The sequence below is a fragment of the Leopardus geoffroyi genome, chromosome B4 (assembly GCF_018350155.1).
Source record: "Leopardus geoffroyi isolate Oge1 chromosome B4, O.geoffroyi_Oge1_pat1.0, whole genome shotgun sequence".
Lineage (NCBI taxonomy): Eukaryota > Metazoa > Chordata > Mammalia > Carnivora > Felidae > Leopardus > Leopardus geoffroyi.
In genome coordinates, this window is record NC_059341.1 from 31,113,498 (window position 1) to 31,136,504 (window position 23,007).

Sequence of the window (23,007 nt, forward strand, 5' to 3'; positions counted from 1 at the left end):
AATATCCGTGAGATAGAAACAACATTAGAGAAAAGGTTTCCACAATACCGTACCATACATAATACAGCTGGGGGATAATATCCAAGCAATCCAGCTTAATTAATTAGTTGCATATGCAAGCTTTGATTTCATAACTGTAGTCATCACTGAATAAGAAGGCTGTTTCAGAACACAACACATTGAAGACACATCGACTCCTGCCCATTTCCCTAAAGCAGCAAGAAGAAACGAAAGCTGAGAGTATAACCTGATGAGCCGCAGACAGACAGCATGTTCAGTCATCAAAATACTTGTACACACCAGGGACAGAGCAGTCTGTCTTCTGACTTCTCCCAAGTAATCCCACCCATGACCAAGACTTTAACCTCTTATATCTCTACACTGCTCATCTTCAAAGCGGTAAGGACAGAATTCTTTTTCAAAGTTACTATTTCCAACCACATAACAGCTATGTGGCACAGAGCCTTCAAATCACAACGAAATGCCTCAGCTAGCCCTAAAACACATTCTTGCTCTTCTTTTGCTAATTTTGAAGTATTTCTCCACCATGCACCTAGTCACTCAAACTGGAATGATCAAATTATAATTGGAAACTGGTTAAACATCTAATGGTACGTAATTAGGCTAGACTATCTAATGAATCCTTTAAAGTGTGCTTTTAAAAATGGCTCAGTCACACGTGTGAAAGTAACCTATTGCAGAGCAATGGGGGTAGACTTCAACTTTTTTTCTGGGTCCCCAAATTTTTTTTAATTTTTCTAATAACAATCAAAATTAACAATAATTTTTTTTTTTAATTTGGAGATTTAACATCTCCACCGGATGTAATACTCTTTGTAAGTATAGCATTTATCGATAAAGGATTATTTTTTAGATTAGCATAATCCAAATGATATGTTTTTTTAAATCTCCAAATCCATAATAATGTGATTTGTAAAGTAACATTTCTAACTTACTAATATCCAGTGTTAGCATTTTATAGTAAGGCATTCTTTGTGCCATCTTTGCAAAAGACAACCTCATAGCTGCCAGGACAAGGTATGTTTCAAAAAAAATAAAATAAAATTACTAATATGTTAAAAACAGGAAAGCTATAAAAAATGCAAAATAAAAACAACTTGAAAAGATACGGGCCATTGCTATGTTTACTATATACAAAGAAAATACATTTCAGTGTCAAAGTCAAAATCAAACCTAAGCCTGCTCATTATAAAATTGTTCATATTTAAACTATTTCCAGAGAATAATCAAATAAAACCAATGTATTGGGGAGAAAAAATATATCAAATACTCATATCAAAATATTGATGTCATAGCACATATTTACCATGTTAATACTATTCTTACTAATACTAATACTATATATCTATTTTGCTTTATAAACTTTGTATTCAGATGGCTCAAAACAACTAAAAAGTACTAAGAAATGACTTTGTGTGAATTCATACAGCTATGTCAATATAAAATCTGTTATAAAAACAATGTATAAATAAATGTTGATGTCTGAAATACAAAATAGTATCAAAATACACCATAGCCTCCTTCAGAATTACTTCAAATTCAGAAGTATTTAAAGGCAAAACATACTTTCTGAATCAGAACCAGTATTTATATTCCTGGAAAAGTTGCATTTAAAAAGACCTAAAAACCAAAGATAGTCCTTAGCTGGGCACATTTAGGTCTGATCATTGAGTACATCTGTTTGCCTCAAATCTGGAAGGTTCTTAATTGTCATTTACTGATTTAGATCTTCAGTTTGGCTTTTTAATGTTTACTGATTTTTACATTTCCATAATGTTTTACTAAGGCTTAAAATTCTCATTTATTTTTCTACTTGAAAAATCAAGATAAGGAGCTGACTGAATATATGAAGAAAAATTTTAATCAAGGTGGAATCATTTCCTGACATGCCCTACTCTGAACCTGTCTTAAAGGAGACTATTTTCTCCACGGGAAAGTTTCATTTATTATGAAAACTGCAGGATGGGAATAATATTCTTTTTCAGCTTTCTTATCAAGTGTTAAGTCATTATTATCATTAAAACATTTAAGTGAGAGATTGTACTTTCCTTTGATATTTCATTATTAATCCATTTGGCTCTTGACATAAGACTGAAATTAATGCCAGCGTTTAGAACTTAATTTTCTGGCAGCAAAATGTTTTAAAAAAATTTTGCTCTTCAAAAACCATTTTAAATGCCACTATATTATAGAGAACTTTTTTTAACGAAGTTTTCTAATATGGAGATCTCTTCATTCTGATACAAAGGAGAAACTAATTTTCTATCACCTTGATTGTTTCCATCCGGATTCAACTGTTTCTTGAGTCAAATTCTTTCAACAAAACACAATAAATGTGTTTCCTTTAATTTGCCTCTCAAGCCATTTGTACGTGACCATGTCACTCAAGCTCATACGTCCCTCATGTACACACGTATGAACACCCCGAGTGTTATTTTGCATTAATGCAACCTATCATTTTTTCCTTTACCTAGTACTCAAACTGGCATTATGGATTAGCATATTAGAAGTAAGAAGCCTGCTGGATGGGCACTATGAAAGCTATTTGCTTTCCCACTATCCTCAGAACAGCAGAAATACTTATATCTGAAGGGAGATAGAAAAATAGCCACAAGTGTGCAGCACCAAGGCCCAGACAGGTTCCCTTCTTCCCCAGAAAATAGTCCCAATAGCTGTGGAAACAGCTGGCTCACAGGTCCCTTTGATCCTGGTTAATCTGAAAAAATGGGTAGATCTATAAGAGAAGAAATAAAAGTTGATTATCTTAAGTAGTTGAAAAATAATCATGAGCAGAGTCATCTCTGGGCTTCAGTATATTAAGATATTAGTAAGAGAGCACAAAATATTATGAAAAGGGGCAAAAGAAATAGGATATATATGCATGTCATATGGGACCATAAAATTATAGATGTGAGTCCAATAGCTGATTGCAGGCTCTGAAATAAATGACTCAACAAACATTCTACCATTTGTGAAATAAAAGGAGATAAATATAAATATATAAAATCTGCCTTCAATGCCTGCTAATATATTGGTCATTGGCCCCAGTTCCTGATACAGAGCTCCAAAAACCCTTGTAATTCCTGGTAAGAGTGTTTGACACAGAACTCCTAAATCCCATGGGATTTTCTGGATGTTAGGGATATCTTTTCTAATGAGGTGACACTTGGTGGGTTCCTTGGTGGCTCCTGAATGGACTCTTATCACCAGAAGCCATGATTAGAGGTTTGGAACTTTAGTCCAAGCCCATTCTCCAAAGAGGGAGAGGGGCTGAAAATGGAGTTAATAATTGATGAGGCATCCATAAAAATCCCAAAAGTATGGGGTTTGGAGAGCTTCCAGGGTGATAAACACATCCATGTACCAGAACGGGGGCACACCCCAACTCCAAAGGAATAGTAGCTCTTGAGCTTGAGGACTTCCAGACTTCACCCTGTATATCTCTTCATTTGGCTTTCCATGTGTGCCCTTTAAAATATTCTGAGTGGGAGCCAGTCTTGTGGGCTGAGTCCTTAACTTGTGAGGTCTAACACTAATTCCAGAGGGTATCAGAAGTACATGGTGTGGAAAACTCACACATTGAGTGTGAGCAGAACGGCAAGGTGTTTTGCTGCTCATTTTTCCACTATAATTAATTGACTTCTCACTCCCTTTTCCATGGAGTTAGTATCATTATTACACAAAACTGATGAAGTACAAACAAAAAGATGAACACTGCCACATCAAATAAGAGAGATGTGAACAAGGAATACATTAAAGAAAGATAAGTGGACCAAAATAATCACCATCATCATCATCGTCTACTTGCAACAAAGCTTATCAAACTGCTGAAAAAAATTTGTTTTAAGTAATGAATCTAAGAATGCAGACGGTATGGTGAAATGGGCACTTTCTTGCACTACTGGTGAAATATATAAAGGTACAGACATTTATAGAAGTCAATTTGACAATGTTTATCAAAAGCCTCTACATTTTGTTTATCTTTTAACCCAGAAATAGTACTTTAGTAATATGTCCTAAAAAAACTACCAGAGGTCAGGAACAAAGATTTAACTGTTCAGATGTCCACTGCTTTAATAGGACAGCTAAAAATTAAAAACAACCTTTACATATGATATTAAGTAGATTAACACTATTCAGCTATTAACGTGTCTTTAGAAAGTGTCCCATTTGGGGGAAGAGAAAAACATTTATGACTAAGAAATTGGGTTTTATCCTGTGAGCTTTCTTAACTTCTAATACTTCACCCAGTATAAGCCTTGATATCCTATTTTAATAAATTCTTTAATGTCTGTCTTCTCAGTAAAAGCATTAGGAGGAATATATCACTGTGTCCTTCTGCTTAGGACATAACATTCATTACCTACATGATATGTGCCAAGGCCATGATATATATTAGCTACATCAGTAAAGAAGAAAATCATTTTAAAAAGTACACATCAAAATGGTGGCACTGAAGTCACATAATTGCAGGTGATTTTTCCCCTCTACGCTGACTGAATTTCATACTATCCACTATACACTTTTTGTACTATAAAAATCCCACTATGTGCCATTTCTTTAATTTCTCTTGCTCTTCAAAAACCCAGTGTGGGAAAGAAAGGATAGGAGGATGATTATACATGTTGGGCAGGAGCTGGTGCCCAGAGGGGAAATCTTATGGTAGCTCTCACAAACCATTATGCAGTAATGCAGAACATCATACTCTCAAGCTAACAAAAGGCTTACAAAAGATTACATTTATTCAATACAAAGAGCTTAAATAATATGCAGTTACCACACATAGGAAGAACGAGTTCTTGTTTTTAATATAAAGAGGAGGATTTTTTTTTAAAAGAGAAGTTATCTTGGTTTCATTTAGTTATTGCACAAAAGAATAGCCCTCCAAAGTTTAAGTTATACATTTCAATTTATCCCATATGTGTGATGAATGTTTATACACAGTATCTGTGCTGATATGTTAAGGTTAATTATTCTTATTAGCAAAGTCAAAATGTCACATCTGGCCTTACTGTGCTCTATTCCAAATCAAATGGTAGACATAAAATAAGTAAAATCTAAAGAACTGATTTGCTTGATTATATAAATACTGATAACAAAATGTTTTTACAGTTATTAATCTATAATGTCAAGTCATAAAAATCCTTATCAAATTAAAAAATTCCACACAAATCCAAATTGAGGCACATTCTCAAAGTAACTTGTTCTTCAAAACTGAAAAGATAAACTGAAGAAGTGTTCCACATTAAGGAAGACAAAAGAGACATGACAACTAAATTCCACACATGGTCCTGAATTGGAAACCAGAGCAGAATTTGATTCATATGAATTCATTCATTCATTCATTCATTCATTCATTCATTCATCTCTGCTTGCAATAGAGAACATTAATTGGGGCAAGTGGTACTACAATACTGTCAAATCAGTGTTAGTTTCATGATTTTGGTAACTATAATGTGGTTACATAAGAAAATGTCCTTGTTATTAGGATAGACACAGTGAAATGTTTACAGATAAAGGGGAATTACATCTACAACTTATTCTCAGTTCAGAAAAAAAAAAAAAAAAAAAAAAAAAAAAAAATATATATATATATATATATATATATAGTGGGAAGAAAAGGAGAAAAAAGTAGACAGAAGGGGAGTGGAGGATGAAAGATAATTATGTATCAAATGTGGTTAAATAATAACAATTGGGGAATGTGGTGAAGGGTATACTGGAAGTCTCTGTACTATTTTTGAAAGTCTAACATTTCAGAATAAAAATTATATGTAATAACTAATCCAGAACAGTTTTGCTATACCTATAACACTTTTCATTTTAAAATAGATATTTCTACCAATATAAAAAAATAACCTAAGAGTTCAACAGCAAAGAAATCATATAATAATTTAAAAAATATTAATTTTATTACTATCCACAAAGGAGGATAATAAAAAAATAACTAAGATAGATTTCTCAGGGAAAGCACACCAAACACTAAGGAACCCCTATCTTACTGTAGTAATAGTAAGCAATTTCAAATGAATTCCTTAAAGTTAACACAGAGATTGACTGTACAAAATCATTATGATATTTGTAATATCATGAAAACATTATTCTATCCCAACTTTGGAGAAACATAGTTTTAAAATAAGTTTGAATTAGGGCGCCTGGCTGACTCAGTTGGAAGAGCCCGAGACTCTTGGTCTCAGGGTTGTTAAGTTCAAGCCCCATGTTGGATAGAGAGATTACTAGAAAAAAATAAATTAAAAAAAAAAAGTTTGAGCCATTTAATTCAAGCTTTTTCCTTTGAATTATAAGTTTACAATAAGTTTGAGCATTTAATAGTATAAGATGTTATAAAATGTTTTGTGACAATAGCAATATTTGCTGCTCAAAACCAAACAATTAAGGTCAACATATGATTAGTATATGATAGTGTAATTCTCCATCAAAAAACTCAGAAAAGAAAGTTTTTGTATACTTTTATGTGTTCTCTAGAGTATCAAAATTAATTTACATTATAGGCCTGTAGAAGTGCTTGATGACGAGTTTAACACAATGAATTTGTATAAAAATATTGATGGAGATGTAATGAACCAAAATCCTCTCCCTCCTTATGCTTCCTCTTTGTTTTGTCTGACTTAAGTTTTTTTTTTTTTTTCTTTCCAGCTTTTTTGAGATATAATTAATATATAACATTGTGGAAGTTTATGGTGTACGATGGGTTGAGTTGATATACTGACATTGAAAAATGATTACCATATTGAAAAATCATTAGATAACACCTCCACCCATCACATACTTATATATTCTTTTTGTGGTAAGAACAGTTACGGTCTATTCTCTTTGCAACTTTCAAGTATATAATTATTATACTACTTACTATAATCATTATTCTGTACATTAGATCCCCAGAACTTCTTCATCTTATAAGTGGAAGCTTACACTCTTTAACCACATCTCCTGGGTCCTGCCATCACCCAGGCTCTGGTAAACATCATTCTAGTCTGTTTCTATGAGTTTGGCTGTTTTAGATTCCACCTATAAATGATATATAATATTTGCTTCTGTGACTTCTTTCTTGTACTATAATGCCCTCAAGGTCCATCTGTGCTGTTGCAAATGGCAGGATGTCCTTCTTTCTCGTGGCTGAATAACATTCCAGTGTGTGTGTGTGTGTGTGTGTGTGTGTGTGTGTGTGTGTGTGTGTATTACATCTTCTTTTTCTATTAATCTATTGATGAACACTTAGGTTATTTCCATATCTTGGCTATTGTAAAAAAAAAAAGTTACAACGAATAGGGGAGTGCAGGGATCTCTTTGGGATCCTGATTTCAATTTCTTTGCATATATACTCAAAAGTGGGATTGCTAGATCATACAGTTCTATTTTTAATGTTATGAGAAACCTCAATACTATTTTCCATCGTAGTTGCACCAATTTACATCTCCCATCAACAGTGCACAGGGTTCCCTTTTCCCATGTTCTCCCAACACTTGTCATTTTGCTTGTCATTTTGAAGATAGTCACTCTAACAATTGTGAGGTTATTCTTGTGATTTTGATTTGCATTTCCCTGATGATCAATGATGCTCAGTTAAAGGCCAAACAAAATAGAAACAGTACTTTTTTATGGATCTCTTGTCATTTGTATGTCTTCTCTGGAAAAACTTCTATTCAGTTCCTCTGCCTATTTTTAAATCAGACTGTTTGGATTTTTTGCTATGGGGTTGTATGAGTTCTTCATGTATCTTGGATATTGACCCCTTATCAGATGGATGATTTGCCAACATGTTCTCCCATTCTATAGGTAGTCTTTTCATTCTGTTGATTTCCTTTGCTGTGCAGAAGCTTTTTAATTTGACATAGTTGCTATTGTTTATTTTTGCTTTTGGTGTCAAATCCAAAAAATCAGCAGCAAGTCCAACTTCAAGTTGCTACCCATCCTATCTTCTCGGAGTTTCATGGTTTCATAAGTCCACTTAAATCTTCAATCCATTTGTGTTGAAATTTGTGTATGGTGTAAAATGCAACTGTAGTTTCATTCTTTTGCATGTGAGCATTAAGTTTTCTCAACACAACTATCATTTCCCTATTATATATTCTTGGGTCCCTTATCATAATTAAATTGACCATATATAGATCGGGTTATTTCTGGACTCTTTATGCTGTTCCATTGAGCCTGTATATCCCTTTTTATGCCAATACTTTACTGTTTTGATTACTGTAGCTTTGTAATATAGTTTGAACTCAGGCAGTTCAAACTATATTGATAGTTTACGATCAATACTTTATTGATACTTACTATCAAGTAAATAAGCTTCTCAGAGGCAGTGTAATGACTCTAATTTAGCTGTTCTCTCTTAACATTACTTTGGCTGCCAGGGGTCTTTAATAGTTCAATGTGAATTTTAGTATTGTTTTTCCATGTCTGAGAAAAAAAGGTCACTGGGATTTTGATAGGGATTGCATTAAATCTGTAGATCACTTTGGGTGATCTACAATATGGACATTTTCACAATATTAATCCTTTAAATCCATGAGCACTGAGGACATTTCCATTTATTTGTGTCACCGTCAACTTCTTTCACCAATGTCTTACAGTTTTCAGTGTTCGGATTTTTCACCTCCCTGGTTAAATTTATTCCTAAGTATTTCATTTTTTTGATGCTATTGCAAATGGGATTGTTCTCTTAATTTCTTCTACGGTTTTCTCATTTTACAGTGGGGTCATTATGGTAGCATTTACTTGATCTACTATAACCATTAATTAAATGAACCTATTAATGATGATGCTTATTATCTAGCTCATCAAATCTCTAAATCAAGACTAAATCTTCTGAAGGTAGCCTATCAAGATGCCTCCTGATCTTCAGGGAGGTTCTCAAAGACTCCCCAATGTTTCCCTGCAGTTTCCATAGAGAGAACCCATTAACTCTTTTGGAATGCATTTTGAATTCATGACATTAGGCATGGACTATATCTTATCTTTAATGTCTAGTATCATCTCTAAACCATATTATTCTAAAGTCCTACTCTTATCTAATAGCCTTGAATCTGTTTAACATAAAATTATATTTTGGGGGTACCAGGGTGGCTCAGTCAGTTAAGCGTCTGACTTAGGCTCAGGTCATGATCTCAGAGTTCATGAGTTAGAGCCCTGTATTGGGCTCTGTGCTGACAGCTCAGAGTCTGGAGCCTGCTTCAGATTCTGTGTCTCCCTCTGTCTCTGCCCCTCCCCCACTTGCACTCTCTCTCAAAAATAAACATTAAAAAAATTATATTTTGACATGGATCTTACTCAAGAGTTCTTGGGGGCTCAGTAAGCAAGTTTGCATTAGTCCTATTTGAAGCCAATGAAGAAACTGACACTTTGGTAAGTTAAGGCCTTCTAGCCAGCAGGTAAATCCAATAACTCATTGTGATGTTAATTTTATATGTCAGCTTATAGGGTGCTTTTGAATGAGATTCATATTTAAATTAGATAAAACACAAGCCTCCACAATGTGGGTGGAGCCCATTCAATCAGTTAAAGGTCAACCAAAACTCACAGGCCTTCCTGAGCCAAGAGAAGATTGTCCAGGAGACTGACATCAGAAGTCATCTACACCAGTGGCTCTCCAGGGTCTGCAATCCGCTGACTGAAACACTGCAGATTTGGACTTGGTGGCCCTGACAATCACACTAGATAATCCGTTATGCTAAAATCTCTTCCTAAACACAGACGTATCCTATTAGTTCCATTTCTCTGGAGAACCACCGTGACTTAGTACACCCAAGTACTGTCTTGTCCAACCAGGACATCCACATAAGAGTGCTTTCTATCAAGTAAATAAACTTCTCAGAGACAAAGGAGTATGTTCAGGGCACAGAGCAAGTGACACTGAGCCTCTGTTAAATATTTTGGCATGTTGTTCAATCCTGAATGGGTAACTTGAAGCTAAAGTTTCTAATCTTAAAAATGGACTTCAACTACTTCGATTTTGACCTCAATCTGTACTTTCTAATAGATTAAGTTCTTGTTTTCAGCTTATCTCTTAACTGAGGCAAAAGACACAGTGGGCAAATCATGTCCTCATGGGAACCAAAACTAGCCCCTCAGGCAATAAGGACTCCCCTGAGACAGCAAGACCCAAGTGTGACTGACCCCAAGACAATGATCAACTCGACATTCACTGCCCACCTGTATGTGTTAGAGACAGTTAGTTAGGTTCTAACAGAAGACCTGGAGGCCAAGAAAAAGGAAGTCAAGGCCAGCTACTGAGAAAGTCAGTTGCCTGTCAACAATCCAAAACAAAACCACAAGAAGCTGGATCAAACCAGATAGGCCCAAGATGGCTGACAAAATAGGCCAGAAACCCCTGACCAAATAAGGAAGAAAAGGCTCAAAACCTGCTTCTGAGAAATCCCCACCCCAAGTAGTGAATATTCCACACCTTCAATATAAGATAGAAACCCAACCCCCAGGGCACTCCCACATCTTGAGAGGATACTTTCACTTTTTTTAGATTTTTTTTTTCAAGTTAATTTATTTGAGAGACAGAGAGAAAGAGAGCCCAAGTGGGGGGAGGAACAGAGAGAGAGGGCGAGACAGAGAAACCTAAGCAGGCTCCACACTGTAACCACAGAGCCTGATGCAGGGCTCAGACTCACAAACCAGGAGATAATGACCTGAGTCAAAACCAAGAGTTGGATGCTTAACTGACTGAGCCACCCAGGCACCCCAGAGTATACTCTCACTTTAATAAACATTCCTGCTTATGTCTCTCGTATGCTCTATTGTTCCTGTCCTGGAATTCTTTCTCGTAACATGACGAAGAGCCTTTGGTGCCATCTTTGGGACAGGCTGGGTTGAGGCCTCAGGGCCTGTGGTCTCTCCAGTTCACCCAGCAACACTTGTACCCACCGACCTTTGCTCCACATTTTCCTTATATAAACCTAGAAGTATATTCAGCACTTTGGAGACAGTCTTTGAGATATTAGCCTACTGTCTTCCCGGTGTTGGCCTCACTGAAATAAATCCCTCTCTTGTTTCACCTCCAGCCGTCTCTCTGCCTCTGGATTTTGTCAGGAGCAAGCGTCTGAACCTGGTGTATTTGGGACCCAAGAGCTACATGTTCTTGTTCCATTGCACCCTGGCTACAATCTGCTGGTCTCATTAATTAAGATGATATTTAGAAGACGTACAGAAAACTTATATCGCATCAATTCAAGAGGTCTAGTAGTCACTGAACTTACTCAACATACCTTAATGACATATTTTCAATTTCTCACACTAAATCAGTTATGGGTCATTGTAATAATCAACGAACAAACGATGAATTGAGTTTTAGGACCTATCTATTCTCAAGGTGCGTACAATTACATAAAAGTTTAAATAACAAATATCAGAGAATTTCAAGACTTGAATGAATTTAATGACTTGCCCTCAAAAGGTGCAAAGAGAAGCAGAGGCCCAGGAAGTCAATTTTTTTTAAGTTATAAATGTAACATGAAGCCTTTAAAAACCCAAAGTGGTATTATATTATATACATAGTAAGAGCAGGAACAAAGGCACAGATGTGAGAGGACACATTAAAAACAAAACAAATAAACAACAACAACAAAACACCAAGAAACTGAAAAGAAAATATTTAGAAAAAAAACTGGGATTTCTGACTCAGTTCAGAAAACCCTCATTAGAAAAAATTTCCATTGTAATCAGAAATCAGACCCACATACATATGCATATAACTTCTTTTGTTAGTGATTGGATTGTCATTTGCTGGGCAAATTTTCTCCTGAACACACAAGGCTAGTGGGTGAGAAGTGGAATGAAATGGACCTTGGAATTCTCAGTGGAATACTCCATTGAAAGCCCATGTCACTTCTTCCCTTTAGTGATTGAAAAGGTCAAGACTAATCATCAATTTCCCCACCAGGACTGCCTAAATGTTTTCAGAGAATATGTCTATCTTTACAGCTTACAGCAAGATTTTGTCTCACACTGTCCTAGACCTTAACAGGTGGTGATTATGGGCAATGCCCCCAACTCCCCCCTGCCCCAACACACTAGAAAATCCTCATATAACTTTTGATTCCCCAAAAACTTCACCAATAGCTTACTGATGACCAGAAGCCTTACCGATAACAGAAACTGTCGATTAACACCTATTTTGTGATATGTATTATACACCGTATTCTCACAATAAACTAGCGAAAAGAAAATACTATTAAATAAATCATAAGGAAGAAAAAATACGTTTACAGTACTGCACCATATTTATAAAAAAAAAAAAAAAAATCCACATATACATGGACCCATGCCGTTCAAACCCTCATTCAAGGGTTAACTGAACTTTATGTGTGAAATCATTCTGTTTTGCTAAAAGCTCTGTAAGAAGATTCTAACAATAAAGGGGTGGTTATTTACCGACGGTCACATTGCAAAATACTTCCCCTGTTTGGTATTTACCTTTTCACTATTTCATGGTATGGTTACTGCTATACAAAAGTTGCACACACGCACACACACACACACACACACACACACACACAGATAAATCTATTTATCTAATGACATTTTGGTTTTGCCCTGCTTGGACAAACATTCAGTACCCAAAGTTAACAGAGATTTTTCACATATTTTTAATTTATATTCTTGTTTACATATTTTTAAATGATTTTTAATATTGTTTAAGGTTTAATTTCATAACCAACTGGAATTTACTTTGGTGTATGGTGAGAAAAAAAATATAACTTTTTAAAGTGAATAGCCAATTTTTTAAAACATGAAATAAACCATAGTTTACCACTATTTTGAAATACCACCTTTAACATATACATCAGGTCTGTTTCTATTTTGCTAATGTGTTCAAATGTTCTCTTTGTCTATTCCTGTAACAAATATCATGCTATCTTAAGAATTTTAGCTCTACAGTACATTTTGCCGTCATTATTGCCTATGAAATAGTACAGATCACACTTGTGCCCAGTTGAAATTCTTTAAAATCAATCTGTCCAATTTTCCCTACCCTTTCCACCTACTCCCACCATATTCATACACAAATACCATTGTGATTTTGATTAGTTATCACTGACCAACTGATTTTATGAATAAAAAAACTATGACTATAAATTTTCTATCACTCATATTTCTGAATGTGTAATATTTTCAAGGTTGTTTACTGATTTTCCTCCGAGGTCTGACTTGTTAACCATTATTGTGATTATAGAATATTTTAAAATAACATTTTGTTTATTAGATTCAAAGTTATCTGTTTATGCGTATGTAAAGAGAAACCAAACCTGTTAACTATGTTATTCAAATTCTTCATACTCTTATTTTTTTTTTCTACCTAATATGACAGTTTTGAAAAATACACACTAGCATCATCCACTGGAGATATAGTTTTGTTAAATTTTCTTTGTACTTAGAAGAATTTGGGAATGATACGCTTTTATGCCATGTTGTTTGATGTATAAAGCATCATGACTGTTAGAATTTCTACTGGATGTTATGTGTCAATATAAAACATCCTATCTTTTTACCCCATGCCGTGCAACCACACTAAAAACCATACTTGCAGAGACTGAAAAGGCTGATATGGCAATCCCTACTTTCATTACATTAGCATTGCCTGCTAGAACTCAACTTACTCCTTTATTTCCCGGTCGTATTAAGACTTGTCTCTTTAACAGAATAGAACTAGGTTTGCATTTTAATCTAAGCTGTGAGTGGTTACTTTTATTAAGAGAAATTACCTGTTATAATATGCTACATTAACTTATAAGTAAAATACTTGTAATGGCTATAAGTTAATATGACAACTAATATGTTTAGCCTAATTACAGATGTATCACTTTATTTTTTCTGTTTATGATACTTTTATTGTGCTTTCAGCCCTCCCTATTTTTTCTGTGCCTGAATAAAGTCTTCTTTTTTTATTTATGTTTTTACTTTGTAGCCACTGAAAATATAACATGTCACAACTCATGAAGACTTTTATATGTATGTCAAACTACTACACTTACCAAATTTTGGTCCCTCTTATTGTGAAGGTGAACAGCAAACTATTCTAATGTCTCTCTCTGTTCTAACCCTGTTTACCTAAAGGAAATCATGAAACATTATCCATCTAGGGTATTAACAATAAGTCACCTTAAGATGAGACCAGTTGGGAATTTAATGAATCTATGTAGTATCTATTGTGAGTGAGGAAGAGGGAGGACAAGTAACTTCATATTTAATTAGTCAGAAGTTAGTTCCATTTATCTCTTCAACATCTCTGCATCCTGCAAAAGACAAAGCTCTTACCGTTTCTTTTGGAATCTGCATCTGGCTTGGCTCTGCATTCTAGAAGAATTGAAGAAAAATATAAATACAGACTGACCGAAGCCATCTTCAACACACAGGGACACAAAGCTTGACTCTACAGGAAATTTTGCTGGTTCTTAAATTCCACAAAATATAAGGCGGGTGATTATATTATGGCTGATGTATTACTGTCTTCCAAACTTTCACTGATGTGATTATATTATCTTATATGTATGTGTGTGTGTATGTGTGTGTCTGTATGCATGTGATACAGTTATATTATCTTGTGTGTGTGTGCGTGTGTGTTAAGACATTTTCCTAGATGTAAATTCTGACTCCCTCCTCACATTATATCATGAATTTATTATTTGGAAGAAAACAAATCTCACCAGACTGTCTCTCTATTCGTGGCACTGTTTCTAATTCTGTTTTTTGCATTTCCCAACTACGTCAAAGTTATGAGGTATATTTTAATTTGATAGCTAGACCAGATAATAACAGTCTGAACCACAAGTATTATATGATAAATACTACACCGGTTACAAATGTGATGTGTTTCATATATTATAGAGTTGCTTTAATTAGATAGATATTTAAAAGGTTGATTTATTTAAAAAAAAAAAAAGGCACATATTGATAAAAGTATTTTGTTTTAGACACAGAATTTAAACACAGACACCCCAAACAGAGGAAAAGAGTTTTGTTAATTGGATTCAAAGATCATTTTAAATGCAACCCCCCACTTTAAGTTTTTCAGAATTATATTCTTTGAAATCTTAAAAAGCAGCTGCAACATGAATAATAGACTGACGGCCTACTGGCTCACTCCTTAATGAAAAGCTCACAAGCAATAAATTAAATAACCAAGAGAAAAAAAAAAATAAGCAGCAGAAGGGGAAAACAGAAGCCTGGAAGATCAAAATTGGACAAGAAGAACCTGAATAACCTTAAGCTGGCTGCCTGTTGGCACTAAGTCTGAGAAGGGCCCGCTGAAGAGTGGTGTTTGAGCTTTGGCAATCTGATGATGCTAACTATTACACAGGCTAAGATGTACCGAGGAAGAATTAAAGCTTCAGCAAATCACAGCTAAAGCCTAGTATTTTTTTTTACGTGCTCATTTACAATTTAATAGAGACATCTCCAGATTTAGGATCAGGTGGCATTTTAAGCACAAAATTGGATAACAGTGGGGGGAAAATGGAAAACTGAATTTAAATTCAGAAATAATGCATTCAACATTTTAAAATAGAAATAAAGACATTTTTATAATTTTCAAAATCTACTTAAAACACAAGTGTTCAGTTTTCAGCCCTATCACAATCTGAAATTCCATGAAATCACAGTAAATTTGGGTAACCTGGGGATGTAGTATTCCTACACTGAAATATATCTGGCTTATGATAAAAAGAAAATTTTAATAACCACGACACATCCATACTTGAAATATTAGCATAAGAGACTTAAGGCTCTTATGCCATAAGAGACAGGGCAAATTTGGGAACTGGGCCCCCTTAAACCTTGACACTCCAGTAGATACAGATTAATTGTTGCAGACAGCCTAAGAACTAACTGAAAGAGATGTCAAATGTTCTAATATGGCCCAACTCAAATCTGTTTTGAAATATTTAAAATACCACTTGTCCCAGAAATAAAACAATTTTCTTACCACATCAAAAGATAAAAGTGATTCCTCCAATTATGTTGTTTTTACACAATAAATGAAACCTGGCACTTTTTGCAGAAAAACATTCAAACTATGTCAGTTTAGTATACATATTTCATTCACACCAATACTATGTAAATACCTCTTGAATTTAGACATATTGATACACATATAAAAATTGAAATAAATAGCAAACAAATGCCTTTTTGTTTCTGTGTCATTCCAAATAAGGTCTATATTAGTAATTGATGGCCATGGGACTCAGTGCCACTCAGAACTCCTTACTTTCAACAATAATACTTTAAGGTACTCTTTTCATACAATAGTAAGCAAGAAGCTTTATTTGGTTTAGCTAAATGCATTATGAAATCTGAAATATGAAAAATTTGTCATATGTAGTGGAGAAGATGGCACGTTTTCAACACCAGCCTTTGAAGTGACAGTTATGAAATAATCAACATCTCTGTATTCAATCAGTCCATCTGAAAGCGTTCAGTAATAAACATGTGCTGTCCTAGAAAATATCCATGTAATTTGATTTTTAAAGACCCCTACATTCAAAATTGTGAATATCTATTTCCAAAACTAAAAAGAATATAAGAAAAAAATGCTTATATTCAGTTAAGGCTGAAAGATATATAAAACATATACACTACTTGGAAAATGTCTTAGTAAACATGGGCCATCAGGTGGCTAGCCCAGATCCCTGGCTCATGTTCATCAGAAATCATTCATCTGCTCTAAATTTACACACCAGTTCCCTTGGGTGGAAGGCATCTTCTTGGCGAAAGACCAGAAGGCTCACGGTCCCTTCCATCTTGGTGCTTCTCAACAGGGAAACAACTTCCTCTTGGGATTTGCCTGCTAAATCGACTCCATTTACCTAAAACAAATAAAAAATTTTCAGCTGCAATCCTATGCAAACGTAAGACAGAAGAAAAGACACACATCGTAGAACCAATCATGTCTACGATGGAGCACAATTCATTTCATGGTAAATTCTTCCATGATCTGCTAGCCACCAGGCTGTTGTGGTTAACAAAGAAATATAGACTAGGTATCTAGAAGTGAGCCAGGAAGCAGTAAATCTTTTAGTGCTCTTTAATAAACCAAAAGCCACAGCTACCAGAGCACTAACAAGTAACAAGCAATAAACAAGCACTATATCCAAATTATCATGTTAACACAAAACTTACTGGCTTTGAACTGAGATATCTTGATGGCCTTGTATATCATAGATTTTCTTATAAGAAAATAACAAGGTTATAGGGGATAGTAAAACCACACTAAAATTTTTTGGTATAACTTTCAATGAAATTTTACTGAAAACTATGAAGATAACTTTTTATCCCTAAAAGGCAAGCATTAAGGAAGAATGCAGAATGATAATAACATTTTTGAAGGGGTAGCAATAGTTTGAGGTAGCAATACCTCAATATTTTTCAATGGTTTAAGAGAATTCTACCAAAACAAAGAGATTTAAAATAGCCAATTCCTGAGGAATCTCATCATTTTGATCTTTAAGAAGTATAACATTATCAGATAGCAGTATACACTTAAAAGAAATAAAAGTGAAAATTTCTTTTAAAAACTATTCAGTATTCACTTTAGACAAAAATGAAATTTTGTCAAAGGCAACAAAGTATATTATTTAAATTGTAATATCAAAATATCCTTGTAGTTAAAATATGTTTTGGAATCTTTCCCTCTCCACCAAACACAATCTACCACCACTCAATGTATGCTAGTAAGTGAATGCGTAAAAGATTTAAGAATAATAGGTTTAAAGAAAGGAAAAATTTCCAGGTAATAAAAAAATTACTGATTTGATACTATTTTTTTTAAGATATGCGTTCCAATTTCCAGACGCTCAGAAAAACTGCTCAAAAGATTGTTGATATTGTATAGCTACAAGTACAAATCGTGGAAAGTTAGGCTTAAAATGTTTGAAAATGCAGTTTCAAAGAAAGCTGACAGCTACAGAAAATAAAACCTAACTCTAAAGAAATACAGGTTGGAGGTTCTTCCCAATGTTCAAAAATAGAAATATGCCTTTGTGATGTGTTGAGAGTAAAGCAATTATGTGAGGAAAGAAAGCAAGCAAGAAAGCAAGCAGGAAAGCAAAGGAAGGGAAGGAAGGGAAGGAAGGGAAGGAAGGGAAGGAAGGGAAGGAAGGGAAGGGAAGGGAAGGGAAGGGAAGGGAGGAAGGAAGGGAGGAAGGAAGGAAGGAAGGAAGGAAGGAAGGAAGGAAGGAAGGAAGTGGGGCTGGTGCAGGACACACATTTTTGACACTCAGAAGCAAAGATGACTAGATTCAAGTCCTGTGTGAGCTTCCTACTACTTAAAAAAAAGCTACAAATGCAAATTTGGACTAATACTACTCAGTTTACGCCCCAAGGACAAGTGGTCCTTTCTGGAAACAACACTCTAAATATAATTCATACTCAGACTTTTCCTTTTATTTAGATTGTATCAGTGCCCCTTTAAAAAATGGTGTCACATGAACAATACGACCAGGAAAGAAGTAAGATTTAAGAAATCTAGGCCCAAAATGTGGACATAGAAAAATCTGAAAGGCAATCCTTTGCTCAATTACTTTTCAAGAAACCTCAACCTGCAGAATTCGAAACTACATATGAAGTTATGAGTAAAGAAGAAAAGGTAATGCAATAAAAATGTCCTCTTAACATTAGTGTTTGAATACTAGTTAAAATTAGGAAACACAATATATGCTGCTAAGAATACAGACTATGTTCTCGGAAGAAAACACTAAGAAAAATGACTAGTAAGATTTTTTCAACCTTTCTTCCTTTTATTTCTATATATACAAATGATCACACACACAGAAATTTCTATGTATGTTTACGTATGTCTAAGATGGTCTCAAAGACCAATGAACCGAAACTCCTGAGGTACAGAAAAGGAAATTCTGAAAAACTATTTTCTTTCTGACATTTGATTTTTATGTCTCAATTCATTCTCCATGCTGCCATTTCAAAATTTCCTCTCATCAAGACACACTGTTTTCATTTATTACATTTGTCTGTGTTCTGATTACAAACTAGATATCATTTCTATATTACCAGACATAAATTTAAAGCCATCTAGAAATATAACCTAACAGACACTGTACTTACATAATGACAAATGTTATCTCATAAACCAAATGTCTGAGTAACTAAAAATTTATGAGCAAATTCAATGAAAAGATATTTCTCATCAAATAACATAGAAAAAGTAGAAGTAAAGCAGAAATTCACTGTTTTATGATGCGTACTTCTGTTAAAATATATAATTTATTTTCATATTTATGAAAATGTGACAAATGAACTGACCCTTAAAAATGGAACTTTTTAACACTCACAGCACTTTTGATGTTTAGAAGTCACTCACCTCTATAAGTCTATCTCCTGCCTTGAGTCTGCCGTCCTGGATGGCGGCCCCCCTGGGGAGGATGTTTTTCACATAAATTGGAGCTGAGCCACCTATTGTTACATCTCGGGAAGTGATGCTGAATCCCAAACCTTCTGTACCTAAACATATAACAACAACAAAAGAAGTAAATGAGATACCTTGAATTTCACAGGTGTATGGCACATAAAGGATTTGTTATTCTCTACCTAAACTTGACATTTTGTAGTGTTCACAGGGGCCTACATTGCTTTTAATACCATAAAGATTTTAATAGCTTTTTCAAAGTAGACTAAATTATGGAAGCTTTAAATGGTTTATACTTCAAAATTCTTTAATCTAAGAAGAAATGTGAATCTAGTCCAAGACAAATGAAAGGTAATATACAAATACCACAGCTAAACGTTTTAAACTGGCCTGAATGTTTCGTGTGAAATAAATTTAACTCTCCATGTGGAAAAAAATTCTGACACAATCCACAGTACCCCCAAAATCAATCATTATTGTGCAATACTGGTATCCAGATTTAAAGGGAAGGAGATGAAGCAAGGAAAGACAAAATGATTAGGAGATGGAAAAGAAATAGGGAAAAGAGAAGTTTTACTAGATACAGATATCGGAACCTCCCAAAACTGTAATTACAACAATTTACTGACAGGACCTAGATTTGTTCACCTAAATCTCACCCTACATACTCTCGATCAATTAATCAGTAAAATTTTTTAAATAAAATACAAAGGCAAATTATCCAGTGAAGACCCCATCTCTGATCATAGCTAGCAAGTCTACAGATCATCATATTATGTTTAAAAGTACTGAGGGGTGCCTGATGGCTCAGTCAGTTGCGTGTCTGACTTCGGCTCAGGTCATGCTCTCACGGCTCGTGAGTTCGAGCTCCGCACTGGGCTCTGTGCTTACAGCTCAGAGCCTGGAGACTGCTTCAGATTCTGTGTCTCTCTCTCTGCCCCTCCCCAGCTCATGCTTTGTCTCTCTCAAAAATAAATGAACATTAAAAAAATAAAATAAAATAAAATAAAATAAAATAAAATAAAATAAAATAAAATAAAAGTACTGAAATTAACAAGGCCTTTATAAATTACTGCAACATTCCATAGAATTTAAATTCTAGGTTCTTCAAGCAGCTTTCTTGATAGGCACTCATAAGGGCAATGCAGTGCAGAAAAAGGGTTATAGTTACTAGAATCAACAGAAAACAAGCCAAAATGAGCCAAGAAAAAAATGTAAAGACTACAACAAATTTCTAATGAATCACACAATTTTTATAACACTTCTAATAATGATTAATTTCTACCTGAGCTTTTTAAATGTTTTATTAATGTTTATTCATTTTTTTGAGAGCAAGCGAGCAAGCGAGTAGAGAGGGAGGGAGACACAGAATCCAAAGCAGGCTCCAGGCTCTGAGCTGTCAGCACAGAGCCTGATGTGGGACTCAAACTCATTAACCGCAAGATCATGACCTCAGCCGAAGTCCGACACTTAACCGACTAAGCCACCCAGGCGCCCCTTTAATTTTTTTTTAATGTTTATTCATTTTTTTTGTTTGAGAGATAGAGAGCAAACAGGGGAGGGGCAGAGAGAGAGGGAGACATAGAATCCAAAGCAGGCTCCAAGCTGTTAGCACAGAGCCTGATGCAGGGCTCGAACCAACAAACCGTGAGATCATGACCTGAGCCAAAGTCAGATGCGTAACAGAGCCACACAGGCACAAAAAACAGAACTTTTTAAAGTTAGTCTGGGAGCACCCGGGTGGCTTAGTCAGTTAAGTGCCCAACTCTTGATTTTAGCTCAGGTCATGATCTCATGATTCCTGAGATGGAGCCTCACGTTGGGCTTTTCCCTGACAGTGTGGATCCTGCTTGGAATTGTCTCTCTCTCCCTGCCCCTTTCCTACTTGCACTTGCTGGCACACACTCTCTCTCTGTCTCAAAATAAATAAGGAAATATATTAAAACATTAAAAAATAAAAAGTTACTTTTTAGGATATTGGTTTCCATTTCAGTCAAAATGGTACTAGGAGAAATACTGCTCACGTGGGAAGAATAAAGAGCTACATAAAGGTGAAGAATACACTAACTTGGTGCAACACTCAATACGGAACCATAAGCAAGAGTATAAATCTGTAAGTAAATGATTTGAGTTAGTAACTGTGAATGAAAACGTTGGCTTAAAGAAGAAACAAAGCTGAAATGAAGGGAAAAAAATTACATTCTGTTGTTATACCTGTAACAAAACCTACCCTACATGTTTTCAAGTTCTTATAAAACATTCATTTACATCAAGTCTGAAGTCACTTTAACAATGTGCCTGGACTGTTAATTTTTGAGTCTTACGTGCTGAAGACTTGAATGGCATCTTGTCTATATGAAATTTTCCTAATTATTCTTCTGGGATGTTTCCATATGTCTCTGGCTTTCATGAAGCTCTAATGACTTGCAATAACATTTATTAAGAAAGAATTCTAAATTATTCTCCTTTTGCAATATTAATTTGTATGAACTACAAAGAGTGACTGTTACATGAACCTCAATAGTATTAAAATATCAGCAATAACCCCTAAATCTGTAAGCTAAAAGTCCAGGCAATGACCTTTAAAAGAAAGATAAATAGATATCAATTTTCATTTAGCAAAGCCAACAAAACATTTTGCACTGACTGAAACAGATTACTGACCTTCTCCTCTGACTTTATTAAAAAGCTAATTTCTACAAAAGAGCAGGGTACTTGAGAATGGCAAAATGGCAATAAATATTAAGAAATCGTAATTACGGAAGCAAGTACATAAAGGGCTATCCTATTTTGTCATGTTATATGACAGGGTTCCTAAATTATGCCAAAGAATCATTAAAATGAAGGCCTGTCTTTTTAGTAAATAGAATTGAACTCAGTTTATGAAGAACTGTCATTCAAAGCATGTCAGTTCACCTTGAACTGAGTTTAAAATTTAACACCGACACACCCTAAGTTTTTGATGGACTTCATCAAAAATGTTAAATGTAACAATCCTAATTGGTAAAAATCTTAGCAGCTGGCTACAATGAAAGCATGTTCAATTCTCATACAATCATTATTTTTAAAATATGTATTCAGCACTAATGGAAGAGAATCAGCTTTCTTCACTCGCATTTATCATAAACGTAATTTATTTTTCAAATAAAATTATTTCTAACTATTGACAGAATACACAGTTGGTTTCAGCCTTTTGTCATACATTCTCACAGTAAATTAAAATGAAGATAGAGCCATGAGGCTCTATATCATTTAGAATCCTCAAAGTCAGGAAAGCATTTCAAAGAAAACCATTGTTTCCATTTTTCTAATCTTGATGATTGAGTGCAGTCTTTCTCCATTAGCTGTGTCAATGTAATCATATCTTTTTAAATGCTATTAAAATAAAACTGTTAATTTTTGTGTTCAAAGGAATGCTTCTTTTAGTGGCAAATAAAATTTCACTTTATCTAAAAGTTCATATTGTTTCATAAGTTGTTAATATACAATTGTGTGAAAAACCGTAATTAACTAAACGAATATGCCTGTCAGTGTACAAGGGCAATGGTATTTATAAACTGATATCTTTATGACAAGAGCCAAGTAAAATATTTTCCCTTTGT

The 23,007-nt window shown here is 34.6% G+C and overlaps 1 protein-coding gene across 29 annotated transcripts in view; it reads right to left on the reverse strand.

The window, feature by feature from the left end:
- Positions 1 to 23,007, reverse strand: part of PARD3 (par-3 family cell polarity regulator) — a 674,940-nt gene that overhangs the window by 245,732 nt on the left and 406,201 nt on the right. For 21 of the 29 annotated variants that reach the window (XM_045466944.1, XM_045466937.1, XM_045466942.1 and 18 more), the window contains 3 exons: positions 19,361 to 19,500; positions 16,722 to 16,850; positions 14,305 to 14,343 (listed from right to left, as the gene is read on the reverse strand). In XM_045466944.1, the coding sequence (XP_045322900.1) occupies positions 14,305 to 14,343; positions 16,722 to 16,850; positions 19,361 to 19,500 (308 nt within the window). The remainder of the gene's footprint in view (positions 1 to 14,304; positions 14,344 to 16,721; positions 16,851 to 19,360; positions 19,501 to 23,007) is intronic. The other 8 variants (XM_045466945.1, XM_045466943.1, XM_045466952.1 and 5 more) reach the window with 1 other exon arrangement.